The 18,010-nt window shown below is 35.9% G+C and overlaps 1 protein-coding gene across 1 annotated transcript; it reads left to right on the forward strand.

The window, feature by feature from the left end:
• Positions 1 to 1,316: 1,316 nt before the first annotated feature.
• LOC120076239 lies at positions 1,317 to 1,859 on the forward strand. Its single transcript, XM_039030003.1, has one exon. The coding sequence runs from the start codon at positions 1,317 to 1,319 to the stop codon at positions 1,857 to 1,859; it is 543 nt and encodes a 180-aa protein (XP_038885931.1).
• Positions 1,860 to 18,010: the final 16,151 nt, after the last annotated feature.

Consider the following 18,010-nt stretch of genomic DNA (forward strand, 5'->3'; position numbering starts at 1 on the left):
GTCGAAGGTCACTGGAGTTGGTCGTCGACGATGGTGATTAGATGTATTGGAGTTGGCTGCATTGGAAATGGCAACTGAAGTAGCAACGAAGGACATCGATTGTGATGGGGTTGAGCGCGTTATTGATGGATATGGGTATAAAATATTGATGACATATAAATTGATTTCACACATTGAATTGAGTTCATATCTCAACGCATCTCAACTCATGTCTTCACCCTAAATATTCCTACGTAGAAATTAGAAGTGGAGGGAGGAGAACCAAAGGAATAACATAGAGAAAAAGGAAGCGTGATGTGTCAAAGGAAGAAAATGAAGAAGAAGAGTTTAAAACCTTAAGTCACATTGGCCACATCTACATGCTAAGTAATTGTTTTTTGAATTTTTTATGGTCAACGTCACTTTTCCATGAAGTCTAGTAACCGGGCATTTTTTATTCATTTTGAAGGATTTAGGGAAATTTTGGCCGATGACCTAATATTTCGGGCCATAATGCCAAACGATCCAATTTTCTAAAAAACTATCAATTAACCTTCTGCTAACGTCATCACGGTATGAGAGTACAAAAATTCCCCTCTAGTCTATACGATACTCGTGCGCTCAAACGCAACGGTCGTCCCAGTCGCTCAAAATTCTTGTGTAAGTGTCGTTCAATCTTGCTCTGCAAAACCATCATTCATCTATTACCGTAATAGAAGTTCTCTACTGCCGTAATCGAAGTTCTTGGGTAAATGAATTTAAATTTTGTCTTGCATGTAGTGTTGCATCTGTTTAAGTTGGTTTTATTTGCGAAGTTCTTGGTTTCATCTATTAATGTTGGTTTCGTTTGTTTAGGTGGATTTCGGCATTTAATCAGTCGCGTCTGTTTTTTATTTTGGGTTTCGATGTGTTTTTCATTGGTTGAGGACGAAGAAGGTATAGTTAGAGCCAGACAAGGTAAAGAGTGAGTTTGGCGAGAGCGATATAGGTCGAGAGCAAGATGGGGAAGAGCAAGACGAAAGAGCGAGAGCGAGATAAGTGAGATTGGCGAAAGCTAGACTTTAACAGTATGTATTGTTAGTGATTTTTTAGTATGAACCTGTTAACTAATAAATTGAATGTTCAAACAATGCAGGAGTAATTTAAGATGCTAAAAGTTTTGAAAATACGTGAAGCTGATAGGTTTCTTGGGCAAGTAACGAGCCTGGCCCACGTTGCAAATGCCAACAAGATTGTGAAGGAGAAGCTTACCAGAAGGCAGTTAGAGATGTTCAAGAGAACAGTTTTTGGCGATTTGTAGACATTGAACTTGTATTCAATAGCCCGTTTATCCACATATGTTATTGAGGGAAGTGAAGAAGCACGGAGTGAACTCAATTAGTTTCTTTGTCAGAGGAAAGGTCGTCACATTTTCGAGGGACGATTTTTTATTGATCACTGGTTTATGGCGGTCCCCTACGCGAGTTGTACGGAGTGAGGAATCCTCCCAAGAACTTGCAACGAGGTATTTTGGTAATCAGTCGACCTCAAACACATTCCACTTGAATTTACTGGAAGAAGAATACAAGAATTTGGTATTTGAAAACGATGATGATGTTGTTAAAATCACCCTAATATATTACACAAAGGTTGCAATGATGGGTAAGAACAAGCAAAAGAGTGTTGACGATCGTACTCTATTTGAAGATGTTGAAGACATAGATTATTACAACAATCTTAATTGGGATACAATTATTTGGCAGAGGACACTCGACGCCCTCAAGACTGCACCAAATGATAAGGTTGGTTTATACAAGGAGAAGGTGAAGGGAAATAAAAATTATGTTGTGAAGTACTCGTTCCGTGAATTTCCTCAAGCATTCCAGGTAGATGTTCCTTAACTTAACTTTATCTTTGGTTTAACATTAACAGAGCCATAAATACGAGCTATTTCATATTTAGGTGTGGACATACGAGATTCTATCGTTGATAGCAAGGAACGTTGCCACTCGAAAGAGTAAGGTAGTTATGCCTCGTATATTACGGTGGTCATGCTCCCACTCAGTCTCATTCAAAGTACTCAAGAGAGACATTTTTTAGTCTCAAAATGTAAGTGTAATCTAGCCACAATATGTTTATTTGGTTGTTAAATGTACACTAACCATCTTACTTGGTTGGATCCTTAATGCAAACAAAAGTCAAAGAGGGTCTTGTCATGTCCGATGTTGAGAAGAAGTTTCAGGACATCCTAATTGATAGACAGGCCGTAAGACAAGTACACCCCAACACCGAGAGTTCAGGAAGCTCTAGTAGTTCAGAGAGTGGCAGTAGTTTAGACGATAATTCTGAAGGTGGGGAAGATGATGAGCAGGATAATTCAAAAGGTGGAGTGAGGGACGACAAATCTGATGAGGACATGAACATCCACTAGTCTACTTACACCTCCAGCGAGGATATGTTTCATGATGTGCTAGTGGGTGACGTACGTCCTGTGCCTGAGGAGGAGCGTTCAGTCCCCGAGGAGGATCATTCTAAGCCTGAGGTTTTGGGCCGTAGGGAGGGAGCCAATGTTGATCTTCTTGTATATTCATATTTGCGGAGTATTGACAACTCAATATCGAGCTTGGATGGTCGTGTATCGAAGTTGGTGTCGGACATGATAGACATCAAAGTACAATTGTCAACCATTTTGTCTCTACTACAGTCTATGAAGGGTTCCACGGTGTTTGAAGCAACGAGGTTCTCTACTTCACAGACAGGCCACGATGCCACCATGTCACCCATCCCAACTCTATCTTGGTCCTGTACCTAGGTCACCTATTCAGCCTTTACCTAGGTCACCTACCCCACCTTCACCTAGGTCGCCTACCCCACCTCTACCTAGGTCGCCAACTTGACCTCTACCTAGGTCCCCTACCCTACCTCTACCTAGGTCACCTACTCACCTATACAGCCTGACACTATACATCTCGATTTATCTGTACAGTTTGATATCACGACCTTTCCTATCATTCTTTAACCACCCATAGAGTCTGATATCACATCCTCATCTAATTCTCACTCTGTTACATCAACCTTTATCTTGCCCACTATCCTTCCACCTCCAGATACAAGTGAAGAAACTCTTATTCAAGAGTACCTACGAGCAGAAGCGAATCTTTCCAATTCATTGTGATAGACTTATTGCATATACATTCAAAACATACTAATATGCATTCATAATGCTAAAGAGATCAAGAGATCATACCAGATGAAGATTTCTTCTTCACAACGAGTCTAAAACCCAATCGTCTACCTCGAACAATCACCACTCGGACAGAAGGAAACAGAGAAGACACCACCACTCAGAGCCCTCAGTATTCTTGGAGTGAGAATCCAAAGTGTGGGCTTTGTTCGGATTTGGTAGAGGGAAGAAGGAACAGAGACGTTACACAACGATCAAGCAAGTGGGAGATGAGATCGTCTATTACATAGACAAGATGCATGATCGTTTAGGTGAAGTATACGATCGTTTAGGAAAAAATAAATGATCGTCTAAACGATCGTGTAGGAAAAGATAAGCGATCGTATAAATGATCGTCTAGGAAAAGGGTGATCGATCATCCAAATGATCGCATAGGAAAAACTAAGTGATCGTCTATACAATTGTTTAGTAAATATCGGGAGCTAAACGATCACTTAGGAAAAGGTAAATGATCGTTTAGTTAATAGCGCGCGACGATGTAATCGGTAAGCGCTCGCTTAGCAATATCATATATGTAAGCGATCGTGCAGTCACTATCGTATAGGCACTAATTTTCTAAACGATCACACTATCTTAAGCACAATGTCCGCCCTATGACTCCTGCACACTGTCAGCTATTTATAATGCACTCTTCCATTATTTTGAACAAAAGAGATTCTCATTTCCTTTATAATCGTTCAATGAATGTGATCTTATCATATTCCTAACATATAAATTAATATCATATATTAATTATAATATTTTCCTCTACTAGATATAAATCATATGTATATCCAATTTCCTCCAAATTAATATATCTCATACATAAAGTTAATTATATCATATTTAATTAACTCATTCAATTATATCATATATAATCGAACTCCCTCTTGTCAATTTGAATATTTCAAACTAACCCAAAAACCGATTCTAAACTTGTATCCAAGCTACCAAGGGGACCTTATAGACCTATGGCTCGAAGCTCCAACAGTGCGTGAATAGCTTACTAAACTCTTTAGTCACGATATCCACCATCTGTTAACTGTCAGACATTCCACTAAAGACCGACAGTTGAACTCTTCTTGCCATAGATATATTTCTATGTTCATTAGATAACCAATCATCAGTACGATGACCCTTCATGGATGCTCGTAATTACAGCAGACTAATTTACCGTTTTGCCCCTATAATTACATCTTCCTCCTTAAGTACCACTGATCCCTCTAATGAACAATACAACATAGTTCTACTGTGTGTGAACACCTCTCGGGTCATGAGAAGGTGTGTGGCACTACATCGTTCAAATCCCAGGATCAATTTTTAAAAGAGCAATCTATCTACTTACCCTTACTTTGGGGAAGGAGTGAACTCCATCTTGTGAAGTTGAGTTCCCAGCTCCCAAATCAAACGAATCTCTAAAATGGTAGGTTGAGTCGGCGTTCTGGCCACTCGCACCCATGCAAATCAAAGGATCGTCCTCAATGGTAGGAGTTCCCAACTCACTTAGGATTGAGGTCATGTTACCTATAGTCATCCTAGTGAAGTAAAGTCTCAGTCATGAACGGTGTTATATGACAAGACATTAACACTTCGAGGTCAAGTCTTATACAAACTCTTTGTATAGGACGCCCCCGCTTACATGTCCACTACACGAATGATCAGGATCAGACCATCTGTGACAAGTCAGAACATTTGTAACCATTCCACAAAGTAGGTCGCGTCCTTAGTGTTACCAGGATAAGGTTTCCCTCCTATATCCTTATACTACAGACTATTTAGTTGTCACTTAAGACATTATCCACTTGTATATCACTACATACATGCTTAAGTTACATAAAGACAACTAGGGATATTAAGTTTATTGGTTTGTGATAAAATAAAAAACATCTAAATATGCAAAGTCAAGTAGTGAAGTAAATATCATTTATATTATACATCACAAGTGTTCGTACAAAGTTGTTTACAAACTACAGGACACGAGACTTTAGGGCACAAATCCCAACAACAAGTAGAGAGGAGTATGAGGTTCCACATTCTGAGAAACACTTTGACACCAAACATCTTGATTCATAGGTATGATCATTATGTGATTCAACAATCTCTTTCTTCATATTTGTTATTTAACATGTTCACAATTTTGTTGTATTTCTGTAGGTTATGGTTGAGAGTTGAAAAAAAACTCGTAAGAAAAAGGTTGTTGATAATTACACACCTCCGGTCGAACCAAAAAAGAAAATAACAAAACAGAAGGAAATTAAGGTTCAACTTCATTTGAACTGTCCGAATATTAAGTACCCTTTCCCTAGGGTACCTATGACACAGTTTAAAGCGATGATCTAGTACTCCTTGGAGCATGAGGTTCCACCTGCTATATTCATGGAAATGATAAACTGAATTTCAGATAAGAATACGGACAAAGAGGCTCGAGAAAATGCATTTCAACCATTATCCAAGTCATTTTTCCAAGAGTTGACCGAACCAAGTTCATGGGTTGAGTGTGACATAAGTTTATGATCCTTGTCCTTTTTACCAAGTACATATAGTGAACTCTGCTCATCTAACATATATCTTATTCTGGATGCAGACCCTAAATATCCCGCTTCAGTTCGTAAAAGATAAATTCTGTAGGCAACTAAAAATGTGTATGAACAGATTTACCATCCTGCTAATTGGAATAACGGTAACAATTTACTGCACTTCTGAATAGGACTACGTTGGTTGACTATTATGTGTTTTTAATGTTCGTCTATGTAGAGTCACCTTAATGCTCAAGATGAGGTCTACAAACATATTAAGAACAAGTTGACTTTGCATGTTGTCGTAGTATGGGGGTGAAGAGACGTATCCGGATTATGTCATGGGTAAATTTGACGTCGAGTGGTCAGATGTGGACTTTGTGTATATGGAAACAAACATCAATCAACATTAGATGTTGATTACATTCGATCTAAATAGAGGTCGGTTGATCGTATTCAATTCACTATCGTCTATGACATCAAAGAAAAATCTGGAGTCTTGCCTTGAACTATTGACTTACACCCTACCATCGCTTCTTCACTATTGTGACTTCAAACGTTGGAAGTCGGACATAGAAACGTCTTGTTGGAAAATATCCCGACCTTCTACTATAAACACACAACACGAGTTGCTAGATTATAGAATATTTGTAGTAAAATTCTTATAGCATTTGGTGACGGGTAGTTCCCCTTTTGTAATACTCAAGAGAAGATGAATGACTATAGGATGCAGTTGGCATGTCAGTTGTGGATGAACACTTCATATTATTGATGTACATGTATATTATATATATATTATTGATGTAATTTTACTAACATGTTATTTGAATTGTACTGTAGAACTAACATGAACAGACAAACATTTGAGTAACATGAATAGACAAACTTGATTAAATTCCATAAAGGTTCATGAATAGACAACCACTTGATTAAATTTATATAAGGGAGAGCAAGACGTTTCAAGAGATTCATGAATAGACAAACTTGATTAAATTTATATAAGGCAGAGGGAGATGAGCGAGAGTGAGACATTTCTAGAGATTTGTAAATAGACAAACTTGAGTAAAGTTGTGTAAGTGATAGCGAAATGAGCGAGGGTGAGACATTTCCAGAGATTCGTGAATAGACAAACTTGAGTAAAGNAAGTTGTGTAAGTGATAGCGAAATGAGCGAGGGTGAGACATTTCCAGAGATTCGTGAATAGACAAACTTGAGTAAAGTTGTGTAAGTGATAGCGAGATAAGCGAGAGCGAAGCATTTTCAAAGATTCGTGAATAGAGAAACTTGAGTAAAGTTTGTAAGTGATAGCGAGATTAGCGAGACATTTCCAGAGATTCGTGAATAGACAAACTTGAGTAAAGTTATGTAAGTGATAGCGAGATTAGCGAGAGTGAGATCCAGAGAGAGTGAGACATTTCCAAAAAGATTCATGAATGTATAAAAAGAAAAAGATATACATTTGAAATTGATAAGTCCGACTATGTACATTGAAGATTACAAGAAGCACATAGAAAATAACACTCGACTAATGTTTGAATCATTTTGATTTAATTCAGTAGGTCGCCCAGACGTGAGCGGTTCACTGCACTTTTGTCGATTATGCCCATAGTTCCCACACCTACCACATTTTATTTGTCTGCGGTGTTCTCCTTTTGATGATATTCTTCGTACTCTTCATCACCCGACCTGTATCACTCTTCTAGGAGGTGCAATATGCTTTTCCACATATCCCGGAGGTCTCTTCCATTCAGATATGTGATTGAGTGGATTTACGGCCTCTGCATAAGCAACCAAGAGGGAGTCAACGCTATAAAATGGACTACACAGACCTCAAATGGGGATGTTTCATTCTCACACAGCCACAATTGCATGGGAACATAGGATACCGAGTGAGTCAAATTCCTTGCACGTGCATTCCTTCGTATGGAGGTTCACAATACCATCCAATCGATTGTCTTGCACATGGATCCTATAACAATCAATCGGCTCAACTCGATATCGTCTGCCCTTGTCACACTCCTTTGTTAATCGGTTTTCATAATAGTCTGAGTGTGACGTCGTTTGAGATGCCCAATAATCTCTTCGTTTATAAAACCATGATTGGATGAGGCCTCAAATATGTTCCAGTAAGCACATTATGGGTAGCTGTCGATATTATTTGGTCAATGAATTGAAACAATCTGCACTATTGGACGTCATGTTATCGTATCTTCGTTCTGTTTGGTAAACACCGCACACTTTTCAAGACCAATATGCTCCATATAGTTGGTCCTAATATGATTGGAACTCTGATATGCAAAATGCCCTGGCTGCATCCTTGAACATCCCAACAACCGTACTATCCTTAAAGTTGGAAAGAATATGATTTTCTATGTGGTATGTGCACAACCTATGAAATGCCGTAGGAAAAATTGCACGAATTTTATTGCCAATAGATACTATTTAATTGGACACAAACACCAAGTTAGGGGGTTCTCCAATGGCACACTTCAAATTCAACATAAACTACTTCCAAGCTTAATCAGTTTCATTGTCCACTATGACATATGCTAGTAGATATACTTAGTTGTTACCATCCATAGAAACGGCGACCAACATAGTCCCTTTGTATTTTCCTTTCAAATGTGATCCATCAACAATTATCATAAGCCGACAACTTGCAAAGCCTCTAATACAAGGCCCTAATACCATAAACATGTACTTGAAATGCACATCATTTTCAAATTCGATTTCAAACCTTATACCTGGATTCTCCATTTTTAATGTTTTACCATATGCATGTAAAACAACATATGACTCTTCTGGAGTATCCCTAGCGAGAGCATAAACGGTTTTCCTTACACACCACGCCTTATCGTAACTTATGTTTACGCCGTACTCTTTCCTCATATCCTCAATAATGTGACGAGGTTTACAAACACGTCCTATGCCTGTAAACTTGTCTTTGATTAGTTCACCAACTAACGCAGGCGTTGCTGTCTATGGTCATGATTTGAAATTCCAATAGAACATGTGTGTGACCGCATATACTTTGTGATCTTAAATATGTCACGCCCTGATATTTTCATTGCACGAAGGCTCCACTTACAATTATCCTCGATACATTTGATAGTAAATAAAGACTTAGTTGACTTTCTCACCTTATATTCAAAATTATTGTTTATGGACAGAATAGACAATCTCATTTTTAAGTCACTCTTACTAAAAAAAAGTTGACCAACTTCAACATCTGTCTCAGGTGAAGAGGTACTAGGCAAAATCAATTCCCCTCTACGATATGAAGACATGGAATTCAATACTGCTGATTTCTCATTAGCAGTCACTGCAGGTCTTTGCACCTCTAAAGGACCACAGTTCTTAGAATTCAATCCTGATGATCTCTCATTATCAACCACGAATGCATCACACTCTTCTGAAGGACCACAATCCATAAAATTCAATCCTGCTAATATCTCATTACCAACCACGAAAGGATCACGCTCTTCTGAAGGACCATAATACATTGAAGTAAGTCCTTCTGATCTTTCATTACCAAGCATAGGTCTGCTACATTGAGTTTCTCTTTCCAAGTCCCATTCATGAATGATGTCATTGTCTATTGATAATGTTGATGGTTGAGTATTCATAAACAATGGAATATCACCCTCTTCTTGATTAAGTTCATATAAACTTAACTAAATAGGTCTAAGATAGTGACATATTCACTAATTTGATTATAAACAACCCAGTGAGCTGAGTTATAGTGACTTAGGATGCTATTCCTAATTCTCTAGTTGACATTTTCCTTACCTACCAAAACCTACCAAACTTTTGTTTTTTTTTTTTTTTTTTTTTGTTGCTAAAATTAAGGGAACGTTTGGGACAAGAAGTTGGTTGTTGTAATTTTAAGTTATTATAGTTGGCTATGAAGCACAGACAAAAATATAGCTACACGATACGGATACAGTGATTCGTCAATTTCTAAAAAAACTAAGATACGGATACGTCTAAGAATGCGTCATTTTTTTTATATATATTTTAATATATATATTTCTAAAAAAAATAAGGATACTGATACGTTGAAGATACATTTTTTTCTTTTAAAAAAATCTAGGATATAGATAAAGCATACAAGTTAATAATAATAGCACAAAATAGAATACAAACACTAAAATACAATACAAAAAAAGCAACATCTAAGATGTTGAAGTATAATAGTTAATAAAATGCAATAGAAAAGTGACTCATATTGCAAAGAAGAAGAAGAAGAAGATTAGAGAGAGAAGTATGAAGACAAACGAAGAACTTATTGTTGAAGATATCCAAATGGTTTATATTTTGGTGGACTTTGTGGGATTCAAATATAAAAATGGAGATTAGATTATTCTAGTCTAGGGTTTGGTCCGTTATTTTTTTTTCTTTTAGTTTTGGACTCGAGTGGTGAGATTTTTAAATAGGTTGCCTAATTTTAGATTGGGAAAGATTAGATGAGTTACGTGTCTTTTTTTAAAAAAAAACGGTATGCAGTAGAAATAGATACATCAAATCGCGTGTCAGATACGTATCTGGAAAGTATCTGAAAGTATAGATACATCAAATCACGTGTCAGATACATATCTGGGAAGTATCTGGAAGTATCGGTATCCGATACGTGTCTGATACTGATTTTTTGCCTCACATGAAGTATCTGTGCTTCATAGATAGTTGGATTATAATAATTTGTGTTCGGGGTGTATATTATTTTACTTTGGGTTATAATAGTATATGTTTGAGGTGTAAACTATTTTAGTTTGAGAAGGAAATAGAAAACATTATAGCAAAGAATAAAAAAAATGATGAATGTAAAATAGTAAAGACTATAGGAAATAATATATGTTTGAGGTGTAAACTATTTTAGGGTTTTGAAATAGTGTTGACTATAGCTAGTTATTATGAACGTAAAAGTTATTCTATGAGTTTGTTAAGTGAAAACAGATTTCAGAATGGAAATTAATTTGGTAGAAAAAAGATTGCAATCCATTCCTTTTTCCTCCAATAAACTTGAGAAATCTAACAAATCCATTGAATCTTGTTCTGTAATTCGTTTTAAAAAAGCACAAAATAAGGATTTTTCGAGATCCATTTCAAATTCCTTTTTCTTTTTTTTTTTCTCCTGCTTGTGGCTGCCTGAGAAGAAAATAAACAAAAAAAGAACAAATAGAGAAAGTAGAGAAGAGGGGAGGGGAAAAGAGAGAGGAAATTGATTTTTTTTAACCCAAATTTGTGTTCTTTGAAATTTTATATTCTATTTAAATTTAATGGTAAGGACCATTTTGAAGCTATATTCAAAATATACAGATCAAAATTGGACAATTGAAAGTATCTAGACCAAAATAGAATAAATATAGATCAAGATGATATTTTAATCTATTATTTTTAAAATTTCTTTATGGTTTCAAAACTATTTTTAGAATATAAATTTGTTAAAATGTTAAAAGGAAATTTTGGACTCAAAACAATTTGGTGATGGATTTTAAATGGAAATTGATGCGGTCCATATGGGCATAGTACTTGGAGCTTTGGTTGCCATCATTCCAAGTCTTGATTTTATGTTCAACATTCTCACGAATTTATGCTATAGATATAGTTTTGAAACATTTTATGAACGGTCGTGACCAATATTGCAACTTTTAAAAAGGTAGTTTTTAAACTTAGTCTTTGGTTTCATGTTTAAGTAAATGATAATTTGGTGCGATTTGTACTCCTAAATTTAAGTAGGTGTATAAATTCTTACTTTAAATTTTCAATTTCATCAAACTACATCGTAAATATTAATTAGTGTTGCAAACTTCTAACATAAGGGTATGTTTAGTTTAACTTTCCCGGTGTTTAATTTTGAAAATAAGTCATTTTTGAAAAAGATTAAAGTGTTTGGCAACCATTCAAAATAACTTTTGAAATACTATTGAAATGTATTCAAAATAACTTTTGCTGCAAATGATCTGATTCTAATCATTCATGTGGAGACATGTGAGCAGGGTATCCTATACAATAAATTTGTATAAGACTAGACCACGAAATGATTAATGATTATTCTCATATATAACACCGTTAATAATAAAGATTTACATTTCACCAGGATGATCATAGGTGACATGACTTGAATCATGAGTGAATTGTGAACTCCTGCCTATGAAGGCGGTCTTTTGAGTTGCATGGGTGAGAGTGGTCAGATCACCAAATCAAGATACCTATCATTTTGGGGATTCATCTGATTGGGGAGTTGGGAACACAACTACATAAGATGGAATTCGCTCATTCCCTAATGTCAGGGTAAGTAGATAAATTACTCCCTTAAATGCTGATTTCGGGGCTTGAACAATGTAGTCACACCCTCTCTTCGCCTGAGAGGGATTTGGTCATAATTGGACTATGACTTATTATTCATTAGAGGGATCGGTGATATTTAAGGAGTTAGATGTAACTATAGGGGTAAAACGGTAATTTTGGCCCAACTGTACTTACGAGTAATTTGTTAAGAGTCATCGCATTGTTGATTGGTTATATCCAATGGACACAGAAATATATCTGTAGTGTGAAGAGTGTAGTTGTCGGTCTTTAGTGGAGTGACCGACAATTAAAAGATGTTGGGTAATTTAATTAAAGAGTTTAATTAATTATCCAAGTACCATTGGAGCTTCAATCTATAGGTCCATAAGGTCCCCTCTATAGCTCAACAGGGATTACTGAGAATTAATTTTGGATTAATTTGAATTGCTCAAATTAATTGAGAGAATTAATTATATATGATATAATTAATTAAATTAATTATATGTGATATATTTAATATGTTATAATATAAAGTTTATTTGAGAGGAAATAAATATTTTAAGTTTAAAATTAAAGGGCAGGAGTCTAACTCCCTCCCCTTAATTCTCTCTCTTAATCAGACGTGTAGGTGGAAGGGGTTGTATAGTTTTCATGATTCATTCATCTTCTTCCCCAAATCTCTGGGTGTTAGAGTGATTCTCTCTGGTTTTTTGAAAGAAAAAAAAAAAACATAGAAGAAAAGTTTTCTTCTTCTTCCATCTCAAATTCTCTCACTCTTCCCAAAATTTAGAGCCCACAACTCTTGGATTCTTATTCCTAAGAGAATAAGGAGGTTGACCTCTTGGTAGTGGCCATTTGGTTTTGCTGGAAGTTTTAAGAGATTGAGATCCAGGTCGAAGTGTTCATTACCGGATTGAGGGAATACGTGACGAATTTTGTCTTTAGTGGTGAGCTTCAATTCTTCTCTACTTCCTTTTCCAGCATGCTGTAAAATTATAATGCATGTTTTTTTGTTCTGTAAATTTGGGATTCTATGAAAAATAAAATTGGGACGATCCTACTTCCGCTACGGAACTTCACCATTCCTTCAATTAGTATCAGAGTCATATTTTTTGTTTCCAAATTTTATTTTATTTCCAGAGTTTTCTTTTACAGATTAATAGTGGGTATGCATTCCGTATTTTTCATGTAATGAATGGATGAATGTTTTATTTGCAATTCATGGATAATTTTGGGATTGGTGTTTTATTTGCAATTCATGGATAATTTTGGGATTGGTCTATAGTCTTTATTGCTTTAATTTTTTTACAAATTGGTTTGTAAGTGCCCATAGTTTTGGGCATTAATTATTGCAATAGAGTCTGTAATTCATTATTTGAGTCGTTCGTGATGTTTCTGACGACGTACTAGTGAAAACGAGGCCCAAATCAGAGAAGAAACGAAGCGTATTGTGTCTATACAGTGGCTACTGTACAGTAGCGTTGCAAAGCTATGCCCTAACGTTGTGTTGCAACAACTCGAAGGGCAAACGAATTTTTTTTTTGTAGCGTTGCAATGCTAAGTCACAGTGTTGCAATGCTCCAAGATAGAAAAAATATATCGATTCACATGTGGTTCGATTTTTGTTTAGCTAGTTTGTGTCTGGTTCGCTTGGTTCGAGCGGTTCAAGTGCTGGGTGATTTGGTTTGTGCGGTTCAAAACCCAATTCACCTATTTTGAACCGGCTAAGCTATTTTTTGTGTAATAGTTAGTCTTTTGATAAATAAAATTAATATAAATGTTATATTAATTTAATTAATTATTTAGGAGTCAAATCCTAGTCCATAATTTGTTGTTTAAATTATGCATTTGATGTATGATTTAATTTTATTATATATGTCATAGTGTATGTCATATAGTAAAATCACCATAGGTTATGCATTATTCATGCATCATTTATATTATAAATGTTATAATAGATAGTTGCATGATTTAATTATAGCATGCTCATGTTGGATAGGTACCAGCATGCAGCGGAAGCGACAAGGATCGATAAGCACTTTAATTGATTAATTTTGGTAAAAACGAAAACATGCTCAAACAGAATTTAATGGGTTTCATGACATACCTTTGAAGAACTATTGAAATCTTGATTTCCAGCTGCTAAATACTCCAAATTTTTGTGCAGACCACCACAAGATCTTCCCTACTATTCTCTTGGTGCTCCAGCCTGGAATCAAAGGGAACTTGAAGAATGCTCACTGCAATAACCCAAAATGAAGAACACCTTCTTCTCATGAATTTTCAGCTAAAATTCTTTCAGTTGCAAACCTCCAAAATCAATCCAATCTCTTCACTATATTGCAGAATATCATGCAAAGAGATTTGTTACATGGGATGCAACTCATGCTTGGAGTTATTGAAGGTTGAAGATAATGGGTTCTTTGTGAGCAACTTGAAGATGAAGTTGAAAAAAATCATTTTTTCTTTTTGTGTAATTTTCTATTCCCAAAATCTAATTTTGATTATAAAATCATATTTGATTTCTAAAATCAAAATTTATTAATTTTACAAATTAATTTCATAAATTAATTTTCTAATAAAATTAATAAATAATTAATTAAAAATTTAAATAATTCTAATAAATTTAATATCCAATATTAAATTAATTTTACAAAAATTCATTTTCATATATTTAAATCATATTTAAATATATATTCTCCAATTCCATTTGATTCTAATTTGAACATTTCAAATTAACTTATCAATACTCTAGAGCTAATCCATTTCCGAGCTAGTAGGGGACCTCGTGGACCTACAGATCATAGCTCCAACGATCGGAGATTAATTGACTAAACTCATTAGCCGATCTAACCCCCATTCATTAACTAATGGTCACTCCACTAAGGCCATAGTTGAACTCCCCTCACTGTAGTTATATATTATGTCCACTCGATATAACCATGATTAGTAAGTCAACCCTTCACAGGTTGTTCGTAATAACAGCTGAGTTGAATATCTGTTTTACCCCTGAAATTACCTTCTGTCCTTAAGTCCCCATGGATCCAATAAACAATTGTTTTGTGATCCAATCAACAAAATCGAGTCCCTCTTGGGTCAATGAGAGGGCGGGGCCCTTGTTCGAGACCTAGACAGTCATTAAGGAACGACTTCTCTACTATCCTTAAAAGCGGTAGGAGTGAATTCCATCTTCACTATGTTCCTACACTATCCGATCTTACCCTAGGCATTTATTGAGCCGTGTTGTTGAGCCAACCCTCAACTTATGCAAATCTAAGGATAATTCCAAATAAACAGAAGTTCAAGTTAGCTCAGGATTAAGGTCAAGTTACCTAGTCATCACTTTGAAAATGGTCAGCTCTTAAACAGTAAACAATGTTATAAAGTAAGAGTGACTGATTTCGTGGTCCGATCTTGTACAAACCCTTTTGCACAAGGACACCTTCACTCTTCATGTCCCAACATGAACGAATTAGGATCACTTTGTTTGTAGCACTTTACAACTCCTTGTAACAACTATAGAGCAGGCCGCATCCAATAGTGTTACCAAAATAAGGTACCCAACCTTTTTCATATACTATAGATCATTTTGACTATTTACTCGAACCTGATCCACCTTTATGTCTCCACATAAAAATCAAGTACTCATTCAATGGTCAAGGGACTTTCAGGTTTATTGGATTTCTATCAAGCAAAATATCTATTCAATAATACTTTATTGAATTTTCAGAATAAGTTCCAATATTCACATACCACGAGTTTTAGGACATAAAACCCAACAAACTCCCACTTGAACTAAAACTCTAGTGGTAACTTATATATCCGATATATAAGACTGAGTTTCTGAGTGTTATCGAGAAATACAATAAACTAGGGCATCCTATACCCATTTTTTTTTACCATTTGGTATCCCATACCCGATATTTCTCTCACTTGCCCTAGGTTATATGGTATTCCTAGTTTTACTAGGTGATTCTCAAACACTTTAGCCGAGAGAATCATTGTAAACATGTTAGTATACAATAGGCTTTTGAATAAACTATATGGGGATGCATCTTATTCTCAATAATGGCCATGAAGTACACTTTCCTCCCATTACATTGAGGTACTCTCAACTCTTTGAGTAAGACGCATTTGATCTGTCTTAACAACTCTTTGTTAACAGTCAGATCTAGAAATCTTTAAACTTTCTATACTTTGATCTACCCATTTAAATATCTGAATATTTACAAATGGCTTTTAACAATTTGACTCTTAATAGAAGTTGCTAGAACAAACATAATTTCTGAAAATGAACACTTCATTTATCACAAAAATATATACAATTTGTTCTTTACAAGATTTACAAAAACAGTAAAATCAAGCAGCAACTTCTCCCACTGGTCGAGTTGAGCAAATAGTCCTAGGGACTAGTTAGCCGATTACCTTTCTCTGCTCTCTTCTTGGCAAGATACTGAGGGTAGTTTCTCTTCCAGTGCCCTTCTTCGTTGTAGTGGAAACATTTTCCTTTATCTGCAGCCTTATCCTTGCCTTTCTTCCCAGCAATTTCTTTTTCCCTTTCCCTTTGCCTTTCTTCACAAGAATACTCTTACTCTTCAAAGAGAAGGCAACATCAGGCTTGGAGGATATTCCTCTCTTCTCGGCAGTAGTAACATTTACTTCTGACACCAGACCCTTTGTTCTCAACATTGTCTAGTAAGCCTGTAGCTTATTCAGTAGAGTAGTCAAGTTGTATTCAATTTTATTCATCAATGCCTTCGTACAGAATTGCAGAAAACTCTTTGAAAGAGATTCTAGAATAATACCAACTTGACTTCTCTCGTCCATGACAACACCATCTACTTTTACCACATTAAAGTGGGCCATCATGTCCAGGACATATTCACAAACATTGGTCCCCTCTTTCATGCGACTGTTGTAAACGTACTTGATGGCATCATGCTTTAGGGTGAAGGACGTTTGTCCAAACATCCCTTGTAGAGATTCCATAATCTCTTTGGCAGTACTCGCATCCTCATGCTTCTAGCCAAGACATCAGATAAGCTGGTAAGGATATAAGCACGGGCTTTTCATTAGCCTTGACCCATCTGTCATATACATCCCAAACATTTCGGTTTGTGCTGGAGCTAGGAATGGGAGGACAATCCTCAGTTAAGACAAACCGCAAATAGTCTATCACAAGTATCGTGTTCAAATTTGATTTCCAAGCACATAGTTATCCCGATGAGTTTATCCGATGCCAACAATTGTATAATTGAACTCGTCATTCTGAAATTATAAACAAATTTTATAAGTGAATTGCTTTTAAATCCAATCAAGTTTTAGCAATTTTAATAATGTACCCAAGATTATTCTTTTGCAACGATACTACATAAAGACATTCTTGACTAAATACTATCTCCAGAATAACTCATATTCCAATAGTCATTTAAATATCGATTTTGGTCAGAATTTATTAACACTTAATAATTTTGTAAATGTAGACTCACCATTTTCGGATCTTACAAAACGATATGAGTATGCCTCCGAAATAGAAGACAATATCCAAGACGGAACTATAAGACCTTATTCATTTTACTGAAGCCTGGGTTGTTCTGAATCATATGTTACAACCCTCCGAGAGGATAGCCGTTGTTAAACGACTAGCAAAGGGCCGCTTAAAGCTAACCTCCAGGCGCAACATAGGAAACTCACGGTTCAGACTAATGGAGGAGACCATAGGATATGTTGACACATTTTCTTAACCCACTTACTATGAACTACTTCCTCTGTTTACGTTGATATTGACGCATACATCTACTTTCGTATGGAGGTCACTCCTAGGGTGACACGCGTCATATAAATCTCACCGTGTAAACTATATGGAGACGTGGCAGTTGAAATCGTACATTTGATTTCTGTTCGAAAAACTTCCTCTTATTCACCAGAATCTAAATTTAAGCTAAAAAATACTTTCCGAATGAAGGTCACTCCCAAGGTGACATGAAGTACCGCTTAAATTCAGACTGTAAACTCTTAAGAACGC

The sequence above is a fragment of the Benincasa hispida genome, chromosome 4 (genome assembly GCF_009727055.1).
Source record: "Benincasa hispida cultivar B227 chromosome 4, ASM972705v1, whole genome shotgun sequence".
Taxonomy (NCBI): Eukaryota; Viridiplantae; Streptophyta; class Magnoliopsida; order Cucurbitales; family Cucurbitaceae; genus Benincasa; species Benincasa hispida.

Coding starts and splice junctions, on each gene's coding strand:
- LOC120076239 (XM_039030003.1), top strand. CDS start 1,317: ATGTTATTGAGGGAAGTGAAGAAGCACGGAGTGAACTCAATTAGTTTC.